Consider the following 26,113-nt stretch of genomic DNA (forward strand, 5'->3'; position numbering starts at 1 on the left):
TTGTAATTTGCCACAGCAGTTACCGTTCCCCTAGTTCTTCTGCCTCGGTTTCGCTGGTGGGGTTTCGGGGTTCCTGTACGCGTGGACTCAGCTCTCCCGCTTGACTGGGAGACAGTGGTCAGAAACAGGGCCCTAGGATATTCGGGACGTCGGTCCCTTCAAGAGGGTAGGCTGAATACATCCAGTCCTGATTCTGGAACGTGTCACGAATCCAGCAGGAAGAGGTCACTTCTGACGGCTACGGCGGCTTCTCAGGGTGAGCCTGGGCCGTGAACTGACCGGCACGCTGGGCCTGCCACCTCCCCATCCCGTCTCAAAGCAGGTGGTAGAGGTCCTTAGGGCTCCAGGTCTGGCTTGGCTGGGGCTCCCCAGGAGGAGTGAGGCTGCCGGGCTCTGGTGCCTTCAGAGTCCGGGGAGCTCTGGACACCGAGATGAAGTCAGCACAGCTCCATCCTCAGGGGGTTGGATCAGAACCTTTGGCCAGAGAGCCAGATGTGTTTAAGAAGGTTTTGCAAAAGTTTCTCTTCAAACTTACACGAAGTATCAGTGACTCCATGATTGGCGTGAAGTGTCAGTGACTCTGCAGAGCTTTCCCCCGAGCCTGCCTGGATGGGTCTGGCTGATGCATCTCTGTGGTGGCCCCGAATGGTCGGTGGTGAGACATGGGCTAGGGTGGCGGGGGAGTTGGAGCACAGCCATGCCCACAGGTAGGCTGCCGAGGTGGGGGACAGTTCAGATCACGTGCAGAGGAGACACAGGCCATCGGGTGGTCTTCATCACCAAGCCTCTCCCGTGCAGGTGGGAGAAGAGCCTCTCACGGTTCACACCCCGCCTCCCCACCGTGCTCCCAGTGTTATTACACGGTTTAATGTTGAAGGTGCTCATATCTGTTTTTTCAAATGAGCTGTAACCTGTTCTCAGTGCTTTGGGTAAGATAAATAGAATGAGTCTCATTGCAGTATTTCGCAATATTTTGTAATCGTGAACCTTATTTGGCATCTCTTAAAAAAGAACCAATGCAAAAATGCAGTCGCTAATCATTGAAAGGACTCTAGCTTTCTAAGAAGGCTGGAATATCGGGGGAGGAGTAGGGACAGACTCTAGCTTATAACCTCATTTTTCGAAAATGAAACAAACATATTCTCCAGGTCTTATAAACAGCCAGTGCAAAACAGCAGACTCTGAAACTCGGGATAGTGACACAGTGACCCCAGGGCCGCAGACGCCTGTGTTAAGAGTTGTCGGATTCAAAACAGTCCATTGTCTGCAGTCACACTGATGGGCCATTGTTGAATATTGGGGGTGGAAATCTGGGGAGGAAATGGGAGGGATTCTGCTTCCAAGTTACGCGCTTGTCTGTCCGGGGAGGTGTCCCTTCTTGGCAAGCAGAGTCCGTCGCCGCGCTGCTTTATGGTGGATCGGAGCCTTTTAAATATTCGGTGTCTCTACTTGCTTAATACTGTTACAGTACGTTTTGTAAAGTGTTGGTCTTTTGTTGCCATGAGCCTTGCGAAGCCTGACAGGATATTTTCCCGTTTTTTCAGTTAGAGCAATAGAGGAAGTTGTCGTGTAGTTGTCATGTGCTCAGTGCACTTGAGGGCAGTGGGGAAGCATATGAGACGGAGCTGTGGAGTCTGAATCCTTGAAGCAGGAGGTGAGAGAGGCACAGGTGAGCGCAAAGCCCCGGTGCATGTTCCCTTCTCCTTTTGTGACTCGGTGGGTGTCATCGCCCCAAACGAACCCTGCCAGGGCAGGGCAACCCGCCCCTCTACCTGATGGGAGTTTTACTGCTCCAAGTCTGCTGTATTTTTGTCACTTTCTGTTTGGAAATAATTGCAGACTTCTACGCCAGAGTTGCAAGAATGGTACAAAGACCCCTCTTGTATCTGCCACCCGAGTCCCCTGCTGTTAACATTCTGCCATGTTTGCTTTAACGTCCTCCCTCCTTGTACCTACCTGTCTGCAAACTAGTTTCTGAACTATTCGAGAACAAGCTGCAGGCACGATACTCCTTTACTCTTAAATTCATCAGCATGTCCTTCCTAAGAATAAGGGTATTCTTTTGTGCAACCGCAGAGTGATTGGGAAACTAACAATGTGGCAGTACTGTTGTGTCATCTGTGGGTCTTACGTAGACTTCACCAGTTGTCCCAACAGTGTGACATTGTGTCCTCCTCCGTGCATCGTATCGGGAGGCACAGGGTGTCGGTTTGTCCCGTTCCTGGGACTCTGGTCAGAGGTGGTGTCCTCCACTACAAAGTCAGTACTTTTCCATTTGTCATAGAAGGAAAGTGTGTATAAATGAGGAAGAACTTCCCTTTCTCCCCTGTGTTTATTTCGTTTGTCAACTTTAGTTCATGGGTCTGTGTTTAGTTCAACAGGTTATTATGCGTCCCTCTCGATACTTAATGCTCAGATTGTCACAGATTTGGCCAGTGGCAGCCCTGTGGTGCATCTCCACCATGTCATTAGGCATTAAAGTGCTGCAGCAGCCTAGGCACACGTAGAGCATGTAGTGGGACAGAACCCAAGGGTCCAGAGAAGCGGTGGAGCTCTGGGATTCATTGCTGGGTGGCCTGCAAGCATACGGTGTCCTGGCCCCATAGCTCCCCGTGTCCAGCTCTGTGAGATTCCGGGGAGGGAGGGCGAGGGCTCTCGGGGAACCCCGGGCAGCCAGGGACGTCAGCGGGGAAACTGCATCTCTCTCTGGGGCTTTCTGAAGAGGGCAAGCAGCTGGCTGGGAGCCGCGGTGCAGCGGCATCTGTGTGTGTTGCAGCAGCTGGCACCTTGATGCCTCCTCTTCCCCGTGGGTGGGGGCCTCCACCCAGGCAGCCAGCTTTCCTGTTGTTCTTGATAGCCTCTGCTGGCTTCTTTCGCAATTCAGAAATTGCGTGAGTGCAAGTCCAGGTCCCGTCTGCTGGAGGGAGCGTCAGCAAGTGTGGGCTCCGGTCCCCTGCAGGCGTGGGATGCCGTGTGCTCATCGCCGGTTCTTGGGGATGGTGTCCAATTGGATGGGATTCTTGGCCCTGGCTGGGGTTGCAATCTCAGGCCGTGGAGAGGGTGCTAGACCCTTGAGAACGTGAAGACACGTGCTCTTGGGGTGATCAGCCCCATTCTCTAACCAGCGTGCCCTGGCTGTACCGAGGCTGTGATCACTCACCTTCTTGCCTTGCCATCAGCTTGTCCAGCCTAAGTCACTCTGTGCTCAAATAGGCTGCTCTTGGTTAGCTGTGGCATGGGGATGTCCCGGTGGGGGACTGCAGTGGACAGCAGCCCGCGATGCTAGGACAGGCTCTCTGGAAGGGCCAAGAAGTAGATGAAAACCCTTTCATTGTTTGATCACAAGAGACAGTGTATCTTTTGTTCACACTGCCTGCCTCCTACTTCTGTCCTGGGCGTGTGCAGGTATGAATTGACCGAACGACGTAGAGGGAAGCATAGCCCTGAACCAGACAAAGTAGAGAAGAAAAGGTGGCTTGCAGGCTGGTTCTGAGGGAAACAACAGTTTAATTGGTGTCAACACATTAGCATTTTCCTATAAGTTGACCCTCGAACATCAAAGGGGCTCTGGTCGCCGACCCTCCTTGGAGTCAAAAATCCACGCGCTGCCATCCCTGCCTCAAGACAAAGGAATTGATAAATGACTCACCCAAGGGCAGGAAGCTGAAACCGTTTGGACAGAATCAGGACTCAAACCCTAGTCCTTTTGATTCCACATACTGTGATCTCTAATTGAACACAAATGTTTCCCCCCACTTCGCTAATTTAAAGATCTGTAAAATGAAACAGGTACCATATTGAAAAAAATCCGTGTGTAAGTGAACCTGCACGGTTCAAACCCGTATTGTTCAAGGGTCAACTGTACTATATGTGAACTTGAAATCTGTATGTGTTGTCTTTCCTAACAAGTGAAATTCCCTGTGCTGTTTGATCCTCGTTTTCGGAAGGGATATTCTTCTATAGATGGTCTTCTGTAGCTAGTGGACGGGGAGAGGTCAAAATTGTAGCTTGTTTGGTAATAGCATAAACCATACGTCCAGAGATGCATGTTCTCAGACGGCCCTCTTTCGAGGCCTTCATTAATCACATGTTGGAGTTTAACAAAATAAGATGCTTTCTATTACTGTCTGAGAAAAGAATAATGAAAAATCTGCATATCAAACATTAAAACTGGGCCCATCCTATCTCATGAGATGATGCCCCACATTTGTCTCACACAGGTTGATAGAATGACAGTTTTCATAGCACAACCAGCTGTGAGCAGGATAAACTGATGCCTGCCATTTATTTGGGTTACAGTTTTCAGGTTTAATGAGTGTCTTCCTTGGAGTTGGATAAGGCAGCTGTGGTCTTAAGAGCCTTGCACACCTGTCTGACACATGCCATATCCATACCACACGAACAATGACAAGACGAAGAGAATGAGCCCATCACGGAGACGCCAGAGCCTGTGAGAGAGAAGAGCCTCCCTCCTGTGACATCAGCTCTGCTGTATTTCCCTGAGACCTTCCCCGAGAGCATGGGGTTCAGATTATCTCCATGGAGACCGTGGCTGTGGAGGGCTGAACGAGGGCTTTCCATGACTTGTGGAGGATAAAGGGTGATCTCGTAGGAAGATGCAGCTCATAGACAATTGCAGGGACCTTGGGGTCAGACTCTGTCCACCTTCAGGAGCCCCAGGTGATCTCGTAGGAAGATGCAGCTCATAGACAATTGCAGGGACCTTGGGGTCAGACCCCGTCTGTCCACCTTCAGGAGCCCCATTTTCGGTCAGTCTCTTAGGGATGTAGTGACGATTAAACCAAAGCATTTAGAGATACCTCTAGAAAATGCTGTCCATCATCCCTTGCTACCATCCTTCTGTTTTGTCTCACTTTGAACTGTCGTTGAGACTTTTCTCCATCGGTCTTTAAGCTTTGGATAGAGAGATACTAGTAACTTTGTTCACCTGTGTGTCTGCTAAGTACCCAGCCTGTTAAAGGAAATGTCGGGGGGGACCCCCGGGGGCCGGGGGTGGGGACCCCGGACGTGCTGCGTCTGTCTGGGTTACACAGATGTGAGCCGAGGTTGAGGCGCTGGTGTGTGTGTGAATGGCTGGGTGGGCACCGAGCTGGATGTGGCTTGTGTGCTCGCTCACACCGCCCGCGAGGGCGCCGTCGGGCTGTGGCAGGTGGGCACACCTGCATGGCTGTCTGGCCCTTGGGGCACCGGAGGCCATCAACACGTAACCATTTGGAGATGCAGGTGCCGGGAGGGGGACTTCAGAGAGGTCGAGCTGGGTTTTTTTTAATCTCTTGAGGAGGAAATGGAGATGCACTTTGAGGCTCGGCCCTCCTGCAGACATACAGAAATAATCAGCCTATCACGTCATCCTCCGCTAGACTTCTTCCAGCTGAGCCAAAGCAGAGGGGTTTGAGCTGCGGTTAAAGTGCTTACATCTCATTAGCATTTGTCGGAGGCTGGGGCATTTTAGAACAGCGTGTTCTTGCTCTGCGTCTAATATTTCGTCTAATGGTGCCTCGTGCGGGAGTTGTAAGAGCCATCTCTCCGTCTTCTCCGTGGCTGACACAGTGACACACCTCGAAGGTCACGGGCCGGGGTTCTTCATTTCAGCCAGCTCGGGCCGTGGGGCCTGGGGGCCGACAAGTTATCTAGGGATCTACTGCGGGGAGGGGGAGGTATTGTACTAAGAAAATGCAGTGCATGTCAGGTTAATGGGAGAAGTGATTACTTGTCCTACCAAAAGCGGTACCTGTAATAGATTCTTTGAAATGATGCACTGAAAATTGGAAAGCGGGATTTGTGCAGATGCAGTCTTTCTGCGACGTGAGAGGATCACATCATCACCCTAGCGGGAGAGCTCACTTCTGGTGCTTGGGGTGGAGGGGGGCACCGCATCCGGTGAAGGAGCTCCGCTGGCACCCTTTCCACAGCTGTGTTGACATCAAAGCATGTTAGGCACTAGCTATGCAAATGCCCATGTTGCCTTGGTGATAAATAGAAAGTGAATTTGGTCTTTGGGCAGCATTGCAGCAGCATGTCTGACACCTGAGGACAGCAGTGGATATGGAACCTGCACTGGAATCTGAGCTGAGATGTCCTTTGACGGTGGTTCTTGGTCTTAAAGTGGAGAGAGACCAGGTCTTCTTAGCAAGTCTCCACATTGAGTCGTCACACATGGGCCCTGTTCCTCTCTGACCTCTGTGTCACGCGCTTGTCACTTAAAATAACGTTTAGATTGATGGGTTATGAATGGGTAGAGGTGGTCTTCCATCCATCACCGGGGCCGCTCTGTCCCTTGCCTCACTCTGTCACCTGTGATGATGGCAGCTCTCAGCACTGTTCTGGAAGATGCTGTGACCGCCCCTGGGGGAGCAGATGCCATCCAGACAGACAGACACTCCATCCTCACTGGCCCAAACTGGAGCAGAGGTTCTCTCTTTGTCAGAGCCCTTCCTGGGCTCAGAGTCCAGAATTGAGTCTCCTATAACGTGTTCCCACTTAAAAATGTATCTACCTTAAAAAAAAAAAAAGAAGTTTAGGATGTCTTAGGCATTCAGTGTTGAAATTCTATAAGAAACAAGTTTTTGAACAAGTTTTTAAAAATTGCTTGTAGTCTCAGAGTTCTGCGGATATACCTTGCTTTTTGGTTTGTCTCCTAGAGTTTGGTATTGAGCTCTTTTTGATAAGACGGTGAAAAATAATGTCCTTGTTACCTTGACTGCCAGGAAGCTCTTCCCTAAACTGTGGTTCTGTTGCAGCAAATCTCAGCCCTAGTTCCCAGGGTAAGTCTCTCTTTCTTAATATTTGTGATCATCCTCAACCTTCATTTTTACGGCCCTGTGCGCATCTGTGTGGTTTTGACGGTAAGCCCCCTTGAGTAATGCTGAGTGTACCTGTGGGTTGTACGTACTGAATCACTTGGCCCAGCGAGGTTTGACCCTGCCTTTGGAGCCCAGATCGGTGAGTGGGTGTTCTGCGCTGAGCTGGAGTTGAGCTGAACCGTCGGGGTTACTTGGTGGTTCCTGACCCGCAAGCTCCGTCTGTGAAAGGGCAGGAGAACCACGCTGGCTCGGGGGTCGTGAAGACTGAAAAGGCATGTGCCAGGTTGTTCCATTTATCGGTGACAGCGGGCGATCCTTCTCATCCCCAAGCTCAGGCTCACAAAGTCCGAAGGCCTGCTGTGTCTTGTGTACTTTCTCTAGGCTGGGCTCCTCTCCATCTGCAGGAGAGTGAAGCGGGATCAGAGCGGCCCACTGCGGGTATGTTGCGGTCAACCTGGCCAGTTCCCCGGGGCAGCCTGGGCTCCAGGCCTCTTTTGCATGCGGCACACCTGCTTCCCTGGTTTGGCTGTGATTGTTTTGGCATTAAAATGTAATTAAATTCCCTGATACTTGATTGGTGGCCTCGAGTGCAACCTGAGGGCGGTCCCGGTGCTACAGCCATGGTGGTCGCCGGCGCTGTGTCCGGTCCCTGAGCCTCCTCTCCTGTCCCACCCCACGTGGAGGCCCAGCTCCTCGATATACAGGCTGCTCCCCGGTCACGACAAGTCAGCCTGGACCCTGCTCCCCACTCCAGGGCAGACCCTCGGTACAGCCTACCCCCATGTGCCACCCAGGTGAGCCCGTGGCCTCTGGTGTGGACGTGCAGGGAACGTCCCTGCTGAATGCTCTTGACACTGTCTCCAAGGTCATATTTCACATCTTCAAAGAAAACCTAAGTCTGTCCGGGGAAACTCAGAGCTCCTGAATCCATCGCTTACCTTTATGGGACGATTCTTGGATGGAACAGTCCCGGAATTTGACACTGCTTTTCATTCTGGCTTATTGTGAAAAATCAAATACTATATTTTACCATAAAAGACGATTTTTACCAAGCCGTCTGCTCCTTCTTGCGTGCAGGGCCCTGCCTCTCCTCCTGTAATTCCCTCTCCTTTCCTCCCAGTAACTCTTCTTTCTCTGACTCCACATGGGGCTTGGCTCTGTGCCTTCCTGCCCCGGCTCTCCTGGCCCCGCTGCCCGCCTCTCTGGCCGATGCTTTTTTCTCTGTCATTGTCTTTACCTCTGTATTACCCTTGTCACAAGATCGTGTTCATTCGCATGGCTCTGTCCCTCAGCAGGGTGTAAGCTCCGTAAAGAAGATGCTGTCATGTTGCTCTTCGGACAAGAAGGACCCTCCGCATCTTGACTGCGTTTTGGTGTAGGCTTCAGGTTTCACTGGCATGTGTGGATGTGTTTCCGTCTGCGAGGTGGGAGCTTGCACTTGCCTGCCTCTGGCTCCTGAGAGAGGGGAGCTTTCTCTCGGGCTGTTCTCATTGATGGTGGCCCCGTGGGCGCGCTGTATGGTGGGCTGCGCCGTGCTCTCCTGCATGCGGTGCTGGTGACTCAAGAGTGCCCACGAGACTTAACTGGGTGCAGACAGGCTACAAAGTCGAGCGTTGCCCGTGATGCCGGAGCCCCTGAGCCAGAGAGGAGCATGGGCTGTCAGGATGGCCATAAAAGTCAGTCACCCCAAATAATCCGCTTCTTGATCTAGACCGTGGAGATGAAAATCCCAGTTGGATGGGATCCTGCACTTTGTATATGTGTGTGTGTAAGACATAAATTGTCTGTACCTAGGAGCATATTTAGTTTTTCTTTCCCCAAATGAATCATTGTAATGTATCTTTCTAAAGTGTTTTTATGATTTAGACTAAAACAGCATTACGCAACTATGAGCTAAGAAGTTTTGTTTTTCACTTGAAAGGTGAAGGACCAGGAACGATGGTTAAGCATGAGCCGGTGTATTAGTTTGCTAGGGCGGCCGGAGCACAGGACCACGGACAGGGGGCCTGAGACAGCAGAAATGTATTTCTTCACAGTCCTGGAGGCCAGAAGCCTAAGATCTCACGCTGGCTGGGCCGACCACGCCTGCCCCACGTTAGCGTCGTCAGGCCCAGACCGTGTGCTCGGTGACTCCCGTAAGGAAGCTGATCAGTACGGCTGCAGGTGTCAGAGGGCAGCGCGTCTGCCCTGGCGCCAGTTGCCCGTCCTCCAGCTGTTTGTGAGGTGTGGGCCATCCACGCTGTGCCAGCAGCAGCTTTGGCGAGCTCTGCCAGCTGTCGAGGGCTTTCTGGGCTGGCAGGGCTCTTGGAATCAGTGGTAATGGCTTCCTCCACGGAATGTCGTCCAAAAGCAATCATTCGCTGGTTTAACGGCGTGTGCCGTGTTGTCACGCCTGCTGTCGAGGGGCCAGGTGTCCCTGTATCCTCGCTAACCCAGATGTTGCAGCATCTTCTCATTTGTCAGGGATTGGGTGTTCCTTTTAACAGACCTTTCCTGCCTTCCCCTGCCACCCTGGCATGTCTTTGCATACCCCCCCCCCCATATTATTTTCATGTGACACGAAAGCAACAGTCTAAAAAACTCGGGAAGACTTCTCTCATCCTACACCTGCTGTCCTCAAGGGTGCGTGGAAGGTCTCTCCTCTCAGACACTGCCAGTTCTGGAATAGAAAATTGGCTAAGTGTCAACAGTTGGGGTCTGTCCCTACTGTGTGACCCAGTCCCCTCGTGGCGTCATTTTGACTCCATTCTCCGGTCCTACTGAGGCCAGCGGTGACAACTGTTTGGCTTGAGATTTCCCACCTTGAGGTGATGATTTAGCTCAGCCCTGCATACACTTTCTTCATTTTAGTAAGTCGTGGTTTTATTTTGAATAAGCCTCTTTCAACCTGTTAATATTAGTCTCAACTAAAATTAACCTTCCCCTAAATTATTCTCACCCAGAAGAAGCAAAGTAATTTTGAAAGTTAAATCAAAACAAAGCAATCTTGTGTGTCAAGCAGATAAAAATCGCAGACTGTGGTTACGGAGCGCCTCTACAGGAATCGCTTACATAAAGCTGATTTCCTCCAGTCTGGTTCCTGGTTCTGGAAGGAGCAAGGGAAGTGCTCCGGCCTTATCACAATTCCATCCCGTACAACGAGCCCCAGAGGGCTGTGTAAACAGTGGCGGAGAGGGAGCTCTGCTTGCAGCTGGCGTCTGTGAACAGCGATTGTGTCTGGGAAGGGGGCGCCTGTCCTCAGCCTGCCCTGTGGCCGGTGGTCCCGTGGATGTGTGTTGGAAAGCACCCCCGAGCCCTCCGGAGTGAGAAGGGGGTTGGTGGAGCGCTCCAGGCAGAGCGGGGAGCTGGCCTGGGGTGTGGATTTCAGACCTGAACAGGGAAACTGGTCACAGCTCCTGACACGGAGGCAGATGTGCTCTGTTACCAGCTTTGGCTGCTCTGAGTTTACACCCTGCACTTACCCGCGAAACGGATTAGAGCTCGGAAGGTGGAAGACCCAAGGACCTCTGAGACCTTGGAACACCCTGGCCGTTTCCTTTGGAACAGTTTCTCAGCTTGTCATGATCCTATGGTGGGCCCCAGCAAACAGGGCTTTTCTGTTTTTCATTGCTCTTTGCCTGCCACTCCGGGGTACTGGAGGGGCCAGTGGTTGACGCCGCCTGTGTCGGTGACCGTGACCGCAGCACTGGACCAACAGCGCTTACCCAGCGGAGCTGCCCACCGACAGCCAGAGACACGGTGGCACATCAGTGTTCCACTTTATTTAGCTTCTTAGGGCAAATTACCCCGAATCACTGATTTCTCAAGTAAATGACAGCCACCTGAAACTCACCCTTGAGGGAGTCTGAAACATATTTGAATGTTGGTAACTTGGGCAGTAAGATGGTTACCTCGCATCCACCAAGTTCTTTCTTTCTTCTCTTCCATCTGCTTTACCTGCGCCTCTCTTCACGGGACCCCCCGACTCCGGGGCTTGGGAGTGGCTTTTCTCCAGCACCTGCGCAGAGCTGGTGGGGATACTCGTTTTCCAATGGTTGCTACGTTTCCTGATCAAGGCAGCTCCAGCCAGCGATGGCGTCACCTGTGGAAAGAATATGTGGTTTTTAGAAGGGGAAACAGTGCATCTATTTGACAGACCTGGGGCAGTTACTGTCTGCTAAGATTTCCAGTACAGATGCAAGAAGAAAGTGTCCTCACACTTTCTGTCTGTCTGATTGTGGCAGCCCAGATTGAATGGGGGAATACAGGGAAAAATTGCAACTCACAAATAACCTTGTGAACGGTAAAAGCCTCCTTTATTCCGAAGAAGAATTTACAAGAGTTTACAATTAAAAAAAAAAAGGGGCGGGGGGAAACAGATTCAGGGATTCTCTTTGAGTTTTCCAAACATCCTTTTGGTCGCTTTAAAGAAAACCATCATTCGGTGTGCCTGCTGTTTATGCAGTGACATCTCAGGGAAGAAGTGGCCCTTTAAGAGGCACCTTCATAGCTGTTCAGATGGGATTGTTTGTTCCCTTAAATATGGGTTCCCCCGCCAGCCCCCGAAATAAGTCGGGGCTGGAAAGTAAGGAGCTTTCCTTTTGTTGTTTCAGGTCTTTCTGAATAATCACCAAGCAGCCGAAGGTCACCCGCAAATGGTTATCTTACGACTGTTACGCCGCATCGTCCGTCTGGTATGGAGGATGCAGTGACAGCGGGTTCCTCACGGAGCCGGGATGTGCAGACATTTTGCTTGTTCAGACCGACAAGCCCAGCGCCTCGGTGTCTCGGTGCCCTTGCTGTGCAGCCCGAGGTCCCTCGCCAGAGGGGGCGGGCGGGGAGCCTGCCGGCATGGCCCCGGAGAACACCGAGCTGCACGTGGACCTGACCTTGTCTTTCATCATCACCACGCGGCCGAATTTCTAACAGAAGCTTGTTGTGAATGTAAATGAGGGAGGATTGTCTTTTTAAACAATGTACAAATCATGGTTCTTTGGAGCAGGATTTTATGCAAGAATGGTGTTTACATGCATGCCGTGTGTTTTTTTTTTTTTTGTTCCCACCTTCTTTGATAAGAACAGGTTTTTCAAAAAGGAAACGGAAACTTTTTAACCAACTCGTGAGTGATTTTTGTACTAAAATTTTAAGAACCTTTTGCCTACTCTCAGAGGATTGTGTAAACTCTGCAGTGGAAACTGAGCCAGCTGAATTATAAAGCTGCCTTAGTTTATTTTTAGAGGTCACCATACAGCATTTTTAAACAGGAGAGGTATGATGCGGCCCCTCCCTTCCCTGCCATTGCCTCTTGGACCTTTTTTTTTTTTTTTTAAGTCATTATTATTAATACCAAAAAAGTTCTTATGAAATGGAACTGGTAAAAGGGGCAGAGGGGTCTCTTGTCAGCCTGTATTGACATGCCACTCCCATTTTGTAAATATCTACTTACCTCCTTAAATTCAGTTGCGTCTGTGGCAAAATTTCAGACTCTTCTTGTGTTTCTCCTTACGTCCTTTGGTGACGCCCCTCCAGCCTGTCGGGACCCTGATGCACACATTTGGTCCAGTGTATTTTCATGGTAAAAAGCATAATTGGGTCGGAACATGAGTTAGTATCTGCCTGTATCAGACACAGGTCTGTTGGTCTATTGGTAGCTTACTCACTGGGAGGTGCTCGATGTTGGTTTTCGTTTGGTTTTGATGGGCTTGTCGTTTAGAAGTGTTCTGAAGAGGTAATGGCGGTCATAACACAAGGGATGCGCTGTTGGCTTTTCTGGATGCAGGCCTTCCCATATCGCAGGGTGGACTCTTAGCCTAAGGCCCCCAGGTGGTTAACATGCCCACGTGCAGCCGAGTTCCCGTCGAGGTATCCAAGCTCGAGCCCTTGTGGGAACTGGTGCAGGCTATGGGCGGGACTTGAGACAGCTGTTTCCTGGTCATCCTGGCTTTTTGTCCAACTCAGAGTTCATCTGGCTTTTGATGGCCAACACTTGGTTCCCACTGTTTGAAATACAGACTTAATTCTGCTCTCGGCAGTTCCATTAAAAACCCCGTTGGACACAGGTCTGAAATGGTCCCTTGGCCTTCTGACAGATATCTGTGTAACTTGTTCCACTTCTCTTGGGACGGCTGGATTTTGTCAGGCCCCCTTCATGCGGCCACTTCTGTTGGGGATGTCCTTCCTCCGCGCCTGCCATGATTATGGCAGAGAATGGAAGCCCACGAGTTGGTCAGTCTTTTCAAAGGCAGTTAAACTACTGGGGAGACCCAAGAAAGACAGATTAGGGAGCATTGAAAGAGGGGAGGTGGAGATCATTCTGTGAACCCCATCACTCTTACAGTTTTAGAAACCTCAGATCATTGAACAGCTTTTTAAAAAAGATGCGTGATTTTTCAGATGAGTCAACAGTGCCAACAACTATCGTATTTGCTTTTGGCCCATCGAGAACCAGTGTTTTCACGTTATCAGTTGGAAAAATTGATTCATTTTTGTATCTTCATAATTTTATATAAGTATATATATATATATGTTGCATATACACTTTTTCCTTAGGTAGAGATATTTGACTCCAAATATTCTTCCTTCTAAAAGTTTTCTTTTCCCCAGATACCTTCTTGGGGTCTTGAATTGTTTTGAAGCTGTGTTGAGTCTCAGCTTGTGTCCTTGACATGTCTTGAACCCCTCTGCAGGGTCCTCAAGTCCACGCGGTTGTTAAGGTGGTTGGTGGAATTGCAGCCGTGGGCCTGCTGGACACACACACCAAAGACGTATTTGGTTCTGGGCCGCTCCCCTCCCAGGATCTCCATGCTCTATACGGGCCAGTCTCTCGGACTGGAGCACTTTATTCTGTTCCTTCAGCCCTGGTGCCCGGGGGCTGAGAGCTCGCTCACCCACGTGCAAGTTTACCTCGGGCTCGGCGGCCTCCAGGCCCCAGGGCTGGCCGTGGAAGCAGCTGGTGAGGAAATTAGAGATTCTATGAATTGTAGAAGTATTAAGAGGGTGTTGCCCCAGGACTTAAAAGAGGTGACTGGATGTCTCTGTACTGTACGTATCTGTTTATCAAGATGCCTCCCTGCAGAAAGTATACCCACTGTGGGTATACCTTTGACTTCTTATTTTTCCTTTCTTTGACTTTTTATAGAGAAAAAAATAACTCGATCCCTTTTTGGAAACTGAATGCGGGTTTTGTGCCTTGACCACCTTGTCTCACGTGAGGTTTGTAGAAAGTGTCCTGTGACTTTTCACAGAAATGCAATAAACACACACGAAATTAACTTCATGAGTGAATCTGCAAATTACCTGGACTCCTGTTTATGAAGAATTTTTTTTTTTTCTTGGTTGTGGAGAAACCAGGTGAAAATTTCTTCCGAGTTAAAAAAAAAAAAAAAATGTACACAGTAGACGACAGCTTTCTCCTGTTTCCCCTTCTTAATGTTGTATATATTTTGACTATTTATTAGATTAGGAAGTCATATTTTACTTATCAACTGAGCCAAACGTCTGTGTGCAATTATTATGTTTCCTTTACCTTTCTTGTAAAATTTTGTACAGCATAAATGAGTAAAAAAAAAAAAAAAAAAAAAAAAAAATCACTGTTTTTACTAAACTTTTTCAGAATTGAGGATTGTAAATATTGTAGATTCTTTTTCTGTGTAATGTGTCCTACTGTTTCATAATGCTGTAACTTGTAGAGATGTTGTATATTTATTTCCAGCTTATTTAATGTCTTAAATTCTGAAAAGTGTTGACCTCCGTGACCCCTACCCCCTGCTGTCCTGTTAATTGCTTTAACTCTGAGGTGGCGACTGGTTAGCTCACTGCAGGCCACGTGGTCTCCCCCGGGGTGGCCCTCCAGCTTTGGTTCCTGGTATTTCCAGTCAAATGGGTTTAGATTCGTAGAGTTTGCTGTCCTCATGTTCAAGTTTGTGTTTAGACACCAATGAGAGACCATAAACCTAGCAGGCTGTCAACTTCTACTCTAGAGCTTTCCAGTGACTTTCTCTTGTTCCCCAACGGCTAGCTTCTCATGGAAGCAAATGCTGTTAACTCCAGGCCGTATTTTAAAGCCAAAATGTATACACATGTGTGTGTGTGTGTGTGTGTGTGTGTGTGTGCGCGCGCGTGTGCGTGTGCGTGCACGCAAAAAGTTCGGGTTTTTCCATTACATCTTGTGGAAAAACCCGAACGAACTTCTTTTGGGCCAACCCAATATGTGTTATGGGCAGTTGGGAAGGATTTTTTTCCATTGAAAATTTATCCCTGACAATACCATGTTCAGAGAAATGGAAACGTCTTCTTCCGGAGGTGCTGTCGTGAGATTGTTGAGGGCAGGGGTCAGGCAGGATGAAGGCGCAGTGGGACCAGTGGCCCCTGCTTCCAGAGCGACTTCAGGACCTCCTCCCACCACTAACCCCTCACTGGCAACTGATGAGTAGTTGAGTTCCCGCCACCTGCTCTGTGGCTTCCTGTGCTTTGAGGTGCGTACTAAACCGTGTGTCTTCAGGAACTAATTGTACAGCCCCTGCCCTGAACCATTCGGTCCCTGCATTTGATCCACTTGCTTCTTCAGGGTGACGCTTTCCTTCTGCTTCTCCAAAGCCTTCGAGAGAGGTTGGGGGCCCCACTGGACTGGCTGTGAAGAAGTGGAAGCTTGAAAGAGACTTCCTAGCGGTTCTGTGTCGATGGCTCTGTCATCCCTGCTGATTTAGCCTGGTGCCTGCGTGTGTCCACCCCGCACACGCGTGTGTGCAGGAATGTGACCGCGCGTGTCGCTAAACCAGCTGGGGTAACTCCTGTCCTGCTCCAAACAGCATTGTGTGCAAGAAGCAGCCTCAAGCTCCCGGCTAAGTAACTTGACTACTTTTATTTGGGAATTTCAGACTTTAGAAGCTCTCTTACGTTTTATGTCCAGGTTCTGTGACCACTAGTTACTGTATCAGAACTCATCAGGTACTCATTTATAAATAGCACTGATCTGTCTGTATACTGATTCATCACTAACTTGTTTCCTAGGACCCAGCGTATGTAGCATATGTATTGCAATTTCCCTGGCTTACTTGTGTTTTGCACTGATGAATTTTGACAGGGTAATTGCCACTTTACTTGTGCAATACTGCTGTAAATAACTGCAGATTTTTTTTTTTAAAGAAACTCAATCTTTTATGTTCTTAATGAATTTTATATAAATAAAACTTTCAACTAGTTTTGGTGAGCTGTTTGATTTGTTTCACGAAATGGTGGAGAAACAGCTGAAATCATATGGATATGTACACGCCCACACTCTGCCCTTATCAGTCATACAATGTATTCCGGACACGCAGATTTCGTGAATTCTCGCTTGAAGTCAATTCTGTGTAGTATACTTAAAAGCAAACCACTCTTTAAAGTTTTGAAGTGGCTGGGGAGAGCGACTGCAAAGTTTTCTGCCCACGTAGTCAGGTATGACTCAGCACCTGGGGGTGGGGGGTGGCATTAGGTGACAGATCTGAACTGTATTGATTAGTGATTATAGCAGATACCCTGCCATCTCACCCCGTCTCATAGTTTGAAGAAAATTCAAAAGGATAGAAGTCTGGCTTGACTCTAGTAGAAAGCTGTTCTATAGCACCTGCTCGAAGCCACGAATCAACAGGTGCCTGGACCCGTGTGTGTGTGTGTGTGTGTGTGAGAGAGAGAGAGAAATCACTGCCATCTTATAAGGGTCCACGGAGTTTGGGGAGACCTGTGCTACGTGGTAGGTGAGAACTGGTTTAGGAATGGCAGAGAGAAATGAAAGGCTCATTTGGGGATATAGGTTATAAACTCCTAAATAAATTACATAATTTGCCACTTTTGCTCTGAAATAAGTGCTGGGAAAGTTAAAGCCTGGGTGAGCTTTGTTTTGAACTGGTAATAGATTAATGCTTTTCATTTTAATTAGGCAAGCAATACGTGTGTGTATCTATACATTTATTTCAAATCAAGTGGTTGTTCTGGCTCATGTTCCTCATCTTGCTTCCTCAGCAAGGCAGGAGTTTGGATTTTTCCAGCCCATTTTCTTTGCTCTGTGTGTGTGTGTTTACTTATTCAGCAGTTTTGCTTTTCTGTAAATGCTGTACAGTCAGTATGTGGTTCTGACTTAGCGGTAGGTCATAGGTTTTTCCGTAGTGACTCCATTCTAACCACTGCACACAGGAGTAAAAGCTCCTTGCCTGGTGTCCTGCTTTGGCTTTTCTGCACCTTCGGCGCTGCCTGGTCCATTCTTCGCCAGCCTGCAGGAGAGGTGCTGGGTGATGGTTCAGGGTGGTGGGATTAGCAGCTTCAACAGACTCACAGGTACTGCCAAACTGGCTGTTCTGCTTCACACGACCACCCGCTGACATCTGCCAAGCTACGCAAGACGATACCAGCCTGGAGGGGGAAGAGGGGTGCTGTTGTCTGAATTCAAATTTTCCACTTTCAAAGAGGAGGATCTTTTCAGACATTGTTGGCATCTGCTTTTTTTTCTAAAGGCCTTTGCTTATTTTCAGTTGGGTTTTTTATTTTTCCTATTGATAATTAGCCCTTTGTGTATTCTGGGTAAAAATCTCATATCTTGGAAATATGTTTCCTCCAGTCTGTTATCTTTTTTTCTCAACATTTTATTATGGAGATTTTCAAACATACAGAAAAGTTGGAAGGATGTACAGAGAACACCTATATACCCACCACTTAGATTCTACCTTTCACATTTTACTCTTACTTCCTTGATTCTGTATCTATCCATCCATTCTTGCATCTTACCTTGTGACGCATTTCAAAGGAAATCGTAGTCATCAGCAAGCTTATCCCTAAATACTTCAACACGTATATCATTTAGAGTTCATTAATTTTTTATAAATTTTTTCTGAGATAAAATTTACAGGTAATAAAACAACTCTTAAGTATGCATTTGCTAAGTTTTGACCAAGGATGCAGATGTCACCCAAACCCCTGTCAAGATAAGGAGCATGACCGTCACTCCTGAAAGTTCCCTCATGCTCCCTCTTGGGCATCACAAGTCCCTCCCCTCTTGCCTCCAGGGGTGACCTCAGTTCTGATTTGATTTTTTTCTACCATAAATTAGTTTTTAGGAGAGTTTGAATGGGCTCATGCAGTGTGTGGTCTTTTGTGTCTGATTTCTTTTTTGCTCAGCATAATGTTACAATCATCAGTATTTCCTTTTTCTTGCTGAGTAGTATTCTACTGTACAAACAGACCACACTTTCTCTGTTGTCTTATTAATGAACACCTGAGCTCTTACAGTTTGGGCTAGGATGAATAAACCTATGAATATTTTTGAACACATCTTTTTGTGAACATAGATTTTATTCCACTGAGTGTCTTCGAACTGCTGTGGTGTATTTCATGTAGTTCTCACCACTTTAGAAGTCAGATTTATTCATCTTACTTAGGTTTCTGTATTTTGTATTTTAAGAGCCCTTCCCTAGGCCAAAGTTTTAAATATATTTTGTGATATAGTCTTCATGTAACGCTACAGTTTGTTTTCATCTTTAACCCACCTGGATTTTTTTTTTCTTTAATGCCATAATGTGAATCTAACTTTATTTTTTTCCCCCATAGACAGCCAGGACTGTCCTCTTTTCTTCACGTGAAATGGCTCTTTGACATCTACCAAATTCTCCTATTATGTGGTTCTGTTTTTCAACTCTTCTTTTTTCCAGTGATCTTTTTGTTTTCATCTACATGATGCTAATTACTATGGTGTTGTAATATGTTTTGAATTTCTCGTCTTTATTTTTCAAGACTGTCCTGGCCATTCCACATTTTGTCTTTCACGTGCAGTTTGGAATTAGTTTAAGCATCTTGGAAAGTTTGGTGAGTGTCTTAATTTGGGATTGCAATGACCATATTCATTTAGGGAGCGTTGCCATTTTCCCAAGATGCTTTCCAAGGCAGTCAGCTCGTATTTTCATCTATTAGGCTTCTTTTTGATGCTGTTAGCGCGCTTGACTTTTCTTCCCACACATCCTGCACATTTCTTGTGAGCTTTTCTCTAGGGGGAGGGCTGGGGATCAGCCAGCATCCAGCCCACCCCCTCCCCCCTTTCTTATTGCCACCACAGTTGCTCGTTGTGTGCCTGCCCCCCACCGTTGCCTTCCACCTTTGAAACTATCCTTGCCCCCAGGACAGCCGACGGCAGCCGTGGCCTAAGCCATGGCCCAATCCAGCACTCTTCCCCAGCACTTTGAACCTGGAGCAAGCGAGACGAGAAGGGGCTGATGGGACTGCAGCATCCTTGTAGCCGGGTAGACAAGGAGGCACATGTGCGTTCCCTGGCCGTGGTGCCTGCTGCCGGCGTGCCTGTGCCTGGTCTCCACGCTTCCTGTTTGTTCCTTGAGCGCAGGGCCCCTCCCATAAGTTCTCTCTGTGCTAAGTCAGATACTGTTGCTAACAGCCCGAAGCGCTGACTCATTCCTACCTGTCAGGAAAGACTGAGTCAAGGGTTGTTAGGAGTCCCCCTATAAACAGTACGAATTCAGAAGGTGTGAGGTGATCGATGGATGGTTAAAATTCCCCTTTGGGCGAGACCAGAGTGGGGCTGTGAGAAGAAGGGAAATGACAAGGCAAAAGGATGCTCTCTCATCGTCTCTCACTTCTACCACTGGGCCTCCTTTGCCTGAAACCTCTCTTTCCTGAGGCAAGCCCTAAGTCCTTAGGAGAATTTAGTACCAAGAAGAAGATACAGTAGAAGGCCCTTGTTTCTGGCGTGTTATCCCGTATATGACATGCATTTCCAAAAGGGACTCGAGAAGGGGAAATTATACTAGCTGCTCAGCTTGGTCTCCTTAAAGCAGATTTTGGGAGACTTAGCTCTATAGTAACCCGTCAATCTACTGACTAAACAAGATCAAACTTGGGGAACCATTCTCACAATACACCCTAAAGGTGCCATGTTCCATTGTAGGCTTTCTGGCCCGGAAGGACATCAGAGAGCTTATACCACCTCATTACATTTTTAGTCCTCTAGGTGGTCATTTGCCTGAACAATTTATTCAATCCAAGTATGTGTATTAAGATCCTGCCATCTCCCAGGTGCAGATAAAAATATAAACGTGCTTAAAACTCAGACATGCTCAGGGTCTCAAGGCCAGTAAGCGGAAAGACCACAGTAGAATTCTGTACTGGAATCCCAGAGGGAGCTGTTTCCAGAGCTTGGAGAGTGAGAGACCTGCAGCTCCCCTGGGTGTCTCGCCCAACCCCCATCCGGCTCCCAGGGCCCCGCACCCTAACCCCCATCACCTATTGTGACAACTAACCATTGGGCGCTTGGTATGTGTGAGGTCCTGTTCACAGCACCCCATCATCTCAGAACAAACAAACGGCCCTTTAAAGAAACCGCCGTTATGACCCCAGGTGCCGAGACAGGGAAACTGAGTCACGGGGCATTTAGTCTGCTTGCCCAGGGTCACCGAGCTCGTGGGTGGCAGAGCTGGGATGTGAAGCCGGGCAGTGTGGCTCTGTCAGCGCACACAGGTCTACCTGCTCCTCCGTCCCCCTCTCAGGTCCCAGCGGAGCAGGTGTGGGAGGCTGAGGCCGGGCAGGGTCTGCCTTGGAGGGGGTGCCCACCAGGCTGCCGGCCTCAGAAGAGCTCCGGGCGTTCTGGGGGCTCATGTCATTGTGGCCTGGTCCAAATCCACCTTGTAGGGGAGGGAGGGGCCGGGCACTCCAGACCCCAGGCTTTGCTTGCCTCTCTGGCCACCAGGGCATTTCAGCTTTGCCAATGGCTCACCTCCCTGTGGAGGCCCAGGTCCTGCATTTCTTGCCTCAGACCTCCTGCAACTCTTGGTGACCTTGCCTGAGGGCCTGCTGTTGACGTGTGGGTTGTCCCAAGAGTGCTGGGTATGGCCTGAGCCTGCTGACTGCTGCCAGTTGCCCTGTAAGGCGTGGCCTCGGTCTGGGGGAAGCTGTGGCCCCCTCATTCTTTGCCCGCTGTCCCACTCATGCCACCACCGGGGAGGAGCAGCTCCCAGACATTTGTTCACATGTAAGGCCATGTTAGTGGCGGCATCCTGGTGCCAGGGTGATGGAGCAAAGGGGTCACAGAACCCCCAAGGGTGGTCTCTCCACTAGAACGTAGAGTGAGTGAGGTAGGTCCGGGACAGCCTGGCGTGTATCCACTGGGAGCAGGATCCGCTCTCCCCCGTTCGCCCTGGAACCTTTGCCCCCAGACCTGGAGCAGGAAGATGTTCCCAGAGCTTCCCCGGCCCGCAGCATCCTGCCACGCGATGCCTCGGCTCAAACTCTGCAGTGCCCAAAGCCCCTGCATGGTCAGCTCTCTTCTGCCTCTTACATCTCACTGGCCTGCTCACTGTTTCATTTGTTTTTCTGCTCATTGTTTGTTTTCTTTTCTAAGACTTTTTTTTTTTTTTTTTGATGTGGACCATTTTTAAAGTCTTTACTGTATTTATTACAATATTGCTTCTGTTTTACGTTTTGATTTTTTGGCTGCGAGGCATGTGGGATCTTAACTCCCCAATCAGGGACCGAACCCACACCCCCTGCATTGGAAGGCAAAGTCCTAACCACTGGACCACCAGGGAAGTCCCCTCTTCTCTCTTTTAAAAAAAAAAAAATACGTATGGAGGTACAAATACACACAGTCAAGTGCACAGTTTTCTCGACAAACTTTGACTCATGTCTATAGCTGAGGATTCATCTCCCCGATGAGGATGCAGAATCTGACCAATTTAAAGGGACAGCAGCTCAGTCCTGCTGCCCAAGGCCCAGGCTCACTCCTGCCCTGTTCTCTTGCTCCGGGGCCCCTGGGCCAGGAACCATCTCTGCAGAGGCATGAGGAGAGGCTGGGGTTCTGGCTGGGGTCCCCCAAGGGCATTCAGCGGCCTCTTAAGGCCCCTCTAACAGGAAAGGAGAACCTGTGGCTCTGTCAGTAACTCTTCCCCCTGTTATTCAACCGTGACCTTCATGTCAATATGTGTCACTTATTTGTGCTGAGAAGCCTGACACAGAAAGCCCTGGATGTGGAAGATCTGGCTTTTTTTTTTTTTTTCCTATACATTTGTTTATTTACTTATTGATTTTTGGCTGCGTTGGGTCTTCCTTGCTGTGCCCGGCCTTTCTCTAGTTGGGGAGAGCCGGGGCTACTCTTCGCGGTGCGTGGCCTCTAGGCACGCGGGCTCAGTAGTTGTGGCTCGCGGGCTCTAGGGCGCAGGCTCAGTAGTTGTGGTGCACGGGCTTAGTTGCTCCGCGGCATGTGGGATCTTCCCGGACTAGGGATCGAACCCGCGTCCCCTGCATTGGCAGGTGGATTCTTAACCACTATGCCAGCAGGGAAGTCCCCTGGCTCATTTTCTTAAAAAGTAAATCCTTTCTGTTACCTTGACATCTGGACCATTGGAAGAGGAGAGCCAGGTGCCAAAGCTTTCTCAGTCATTGGATAGCATTCTGAAAAGCTATCTGGGGAACAAACATTTTTCCTTCTTCTGTCAGCATCTAGGAAATCTCTATCCCATTTAAGTGTAGGTGAAAGGATCTTATTGTCTTTAACTCAAATAGTCTGGAAAAATCTTGCCTTCATTCCTTCACGTATTCATTTGACCAACAAGTGTTTATTGAACATCTATTATGTACCAGACACGATTGATTCCAAGTGCTCAGGCCTCAGCAGGAACCAGGCTGCTGAGACCCCTGCCCTCCTGGGGCTTACATTCAGTGGGGCTGAGGGGCGTAAGACAAACAGGTGAATAAGATGAGCAGACAGTGAAAGGTGCAGGAAATAAACACGGCCAAGTGTAGGCGAGCAGGTCTGGTGATGCAGTGGGTCTCGTGGTGCAGAGGGTCTGGTGGTGCAGCTAAAGCAAGGAAGGCCTTTCCTCTGAGCCCTCAGGGTTAGCCAGGAGCAGCCAGCCAAGAGCTGGGAGAAGAGACCAGACAGAGGGACCAGAGCTGCGGAAAGGAGGCCGGGAACAAGCAAAGTAGGGAACAATTGGGGGCTGGGCTGCAGGGCCAAGTGGGCCACATCCTAGAGACGGGCTCCCTTTAAATTCACAGGGCAGTGGAGGCCTTCTGTTACAGAGCCAACATAATCCAATCTGAATTATTTGAGAAAGATTCCTCTGAATTCCAGACTAAGGGAAATTGAAGGGACATGATGGCTGACTGTGATGTGTGATCAGGGATTTTCCTTTTGCCATAAAGGGCACGATTGGGACAAATGGTAAAATCTGCATCAAATATGTAGGTTAGATAATAGTATTGCATCAAGGTTACTATCCTGATTTTGACCATTGAACCACAGTCGTTTAAGAGAATGCCCTTATTCTTAGGAGACACACACTGAAGTATTCAAGGGTGAGGGGCGTTGCCTGTCTGCAGTTTACTCTTAAACATTCAGAGAAACATATCATAGGCATACATGTGGGCTGTATCTTGGGGGCGTGGGAGAAGGATGAAGCAAATGTGGCAAAATGTCAACCTTTGGGGAATCTGGGTGGGGACTGTAAGGAAATTGTTTACACTATTTTGCAACCTTTTTGTAAGTCAAAATAAATTTTTATTTTATGTCAAAATAAAAAGTGAAAAATTTAAGACCCCTCTGGCTGCATGCACCTGGATGGTGGTAGTGAACAGAAGTGTAGGCGCAGGGGACGGTCAGGGGTCCTCCCAGGAGACCTGGGACCTGGTCCTGGACCTGAATGGAGGGAGAGATGCTCGAGGCGAGAGGAGACAGCTCCTCCCAGTGAGGAGAGAGAGAGGACAGGATCCTAACTGCAGACTTTGGCCAGAGCGATGGGTGAGAAGAGGAATAGGCTGGGGAGGGCTGGGAGCGGAGGGCTCGTGGAGAGTTCTGTTCTTTTGAGCTGCCAGCTCACCTCAGGGCTGATCCAGAAACAGTGTTATCAGCTCGTTTTAAAGGGAAAATGTTGGGTTTTGGGAAAGAAATCCCAGCCAGTTGGACGGTAAACCATTGGCTGCTTGAAGAAAGGCTGCAGCGTGGATATTTAGGCATTTACTTTAATGAAACACTTTTTGCAAAACACAAAGGGAGGAAACGGGGTCTTTAATCATGAGAGACGGAGGACGGTCCATGCCACCCTTGCGACCCATGCGGAGCATCTACTGAACACGGGCCGGATGCTGCATATGAAGCGGGGTGGGGAGTCCTCAGCCTTGGAGGACATTAGCCTCCCCCAGGGGGTTTTTACAAAATACCCACCTCTTCAAAACTCCAGTGGGATTCCAGTGCAGGATTTTTTTTTTAAAGCTCCGTATCCGTGATCGAGCGTGGCAGGGTCTGGGAGCTTACTCAGGACTCCCATGGGTGACTTCAGACACCCTGGGGCCGGCAGCAGCATCGACGGGTGAGTGCATCACCCGGGGAGAATTCTCTGCAGGACACCACTCAGGAAGGGGCTTTCTGTTTGTTTCAGTTTCTCTTGTAGCTGCAAAATGTTCAATCCTCATTTCTGTCTCCCTCTGCCAGTTTGCGCTGGCACAGACATCCACGTGTCCTGCCAAATTCAGGGTGAGTGGGAGGACAGAGTGGGCAGGAGGGCCCAGGGCCAAGGCCACGGCCTGTTGTAGGTGAGGCCGCCCTAGTCTGTGTGCCTGGGGAGAGCCCCGTCCATCATCAGGTAGGACAGAGCCTCCTAGTGACAAAGCCAAAGGGACCGGCGAGGTCAGAGACGTGGGAAGGGGCCGCCGACCGGGATCCGCAGGGGCAGGGGTGGGATGGAATCAGCGTGCAGAGCAGGTAACGAACGAAAGTGTGAGTGGCAGTGAGCTTGACTCCAGCTCTCTGCAGCTCGGTGGGTGTGGCATGTGAGGGCATCTTGGAATTGTGCGGAAGTATCATGGTCCCATGAGAAGCAAAGGCAGGAGGACACACAGCATGCCCTGAGAGCGTGTGCTTAGGTATGGGGTCTGAGTACTTAGAGGGGAAACATGGCCACCTGTGCTGGGGAAGACATCACAGCCCACGTTGCCCCCAGTTGGAATAGGGGCTCTTCAAAGAGATGTCAGCTTGGATTTGCTCAGTGCTGTGCAAGTATGCTGTGTCAGCTGTCCCAGAAACTGCCCTGGGCGACCCTCCACGGGCTCAGCCTTGGCCCCTCCAAGTCCCTCCCTGGGCTCCACTCCTGATCCCCAGGGGCTTCAGGCCTGACTCAGGCTCCCAGTCACCGAGCTCTGGGACCAGCCTTCTGTTGGCTTGCAGGTAAATGCCCTCGTCCCCGCCAGGGGATTTTAATAACTACATTGCAATTGTGTCTCTCTGGCCTTTGAACTGTAAGAGTCAAGGCAGACCCCTGGTCCAGCATGGTCCCTGGCACCTGGTGCGCATTCAGCACGTGACCGTGGGATGGGCAGGTGGTGATTAAATGTCCAATTAGGATTCGTGGCAAATCCTCTTTTCTGAAAGCCCGAGTTTGTTCTTGGCCGCAGAGCACAATTTACACTTTTTGCCGCTTAAAAAACGAGTAGTGAGAACCCTGGGCTGATTCAGATTACAAACTTCTTTCTTAAGAGGCAAGTCCAGCCTTTGGCCAAATGGTTCTCCTTTTAGGGCCCCTTTTTGCTTCGTGGTCGTCCCTTCCTCCTTCCACACCCCACCTGCTCAGGCTCCGGGGCCACTAGGTTCCTCTAAACCCCTTCCTTTAAAAGCTGCTGCCAGAGCCATGGTGCTGGCAGGGTTCTGACAAATCACGTCCCCTGGAGGACAAATGACTGATAATGGCTTGATGAAGGTAGCCTCTTGCAACTCTGGTGACACGTGCGTTTTGGAAAATTAAGTTGCTGTCTGAACTCAGTGGCTATAGTATGAAACAGAAGTCTTCATTGGTCCTAAGAAAATGACACTTTGATTGAACTAAATCCCAGCAGTCTGGGCTGTTTCCTGGACTACCCCAGGCTCACTCCGGCATTACAGGCTTGCGGTCCCCTCTTCCTAAAGTGCTCAGATACGCACAGGGTTGGCTTTTTTAGGTTTCTGCTCAAACGTCACCTGCCTGGCCATCCCTGCCACCCCATTCAATCCCACCTTCAGTTTCATCCTCTGGACAGTAAGGCTTTGCACGCACTCTCGGAGCCCCAGCTTGAGTGTGTGTTAGAACTTGGGGCGCTGGAGCTTGGAGTGGCCGTGGGACAAGAGGGAGGGGCCTGGGTCCTCATCTCTGGGGGTCTGGTGATTGGCAAGGCCCGGGCTGTCTGCTCTGTGAGAACTGGGGGTGTCGGGACCCCACCCCTTGCTTTCCCAGCATTCACACATAGTAGGTGTGGAATGACGTAATTCTCACTTTAGCCAAAGAGTGTGGCAACCCGGGCACCCTGACACGTTA

At 49.5% G+C, this 26,113-nt stretch overlaps 1 protein-coding gene and 1 long non-coding RNA gene across 11 annotated transcripts in view; one reads left to right on the top strand and one right to left on the bottom strand.

Moving 5' to 3' along the window:
• LOC309611611 overlaps positions 1-26,113 on the bottom strand; it is a 126,583-nt gene that overhangs the window by 59,382 nt on the left and 41,088 nt on the right. The gene's annotated exons all lie outside the window — the stretch shown is intronic.
• The window catches only part of BCL2L11 (BCL2 like 11), a 153,458-nt gene that overhangs the window by 30,056 nt on the left and 97,289 nt on the right, over positions 1-26,113 (top strand). For 5 of the 10 annotated variants that reach the window (XM_082356237.1, XM_082356236.1, XM_082356235.1 and 2 more), the window contains one exon: positions 11,417-16,003. The exons of 2 other annotated variants lie outside the window; for them this stretch is intronic. In XM_082356237.1, the coding sequence (XP_082212363.1) occupies positions 11,417-11,430 (14 nt within the window). In that variant the 3' untranslated portion in view covers positions 11,431-16,003. Of the gene's footprint in view, positions 1-1,544; positions 1,670-11,416; positions 16,004-26,113 lie in introns of those variants that run through there. 3 more of the 10 variants (XR_014234618.1, XR_014234621.1, XR_014234619.1) reach the window with 2 other exon arrangements.

This window comes from Balaenoptera borealis (assembly GCF_965194805.1).
Source record: "Balaenoptera borealis genome assembly, chromosome: 15".
Classification (NCBI taxonomy): domain Eukaryota; kingdom Metazoa; phylum Chordata; class Mammalia; order Artiodactyla; family Balaenopteridae; genus Balaenoptera; species Balaenoptera borealis.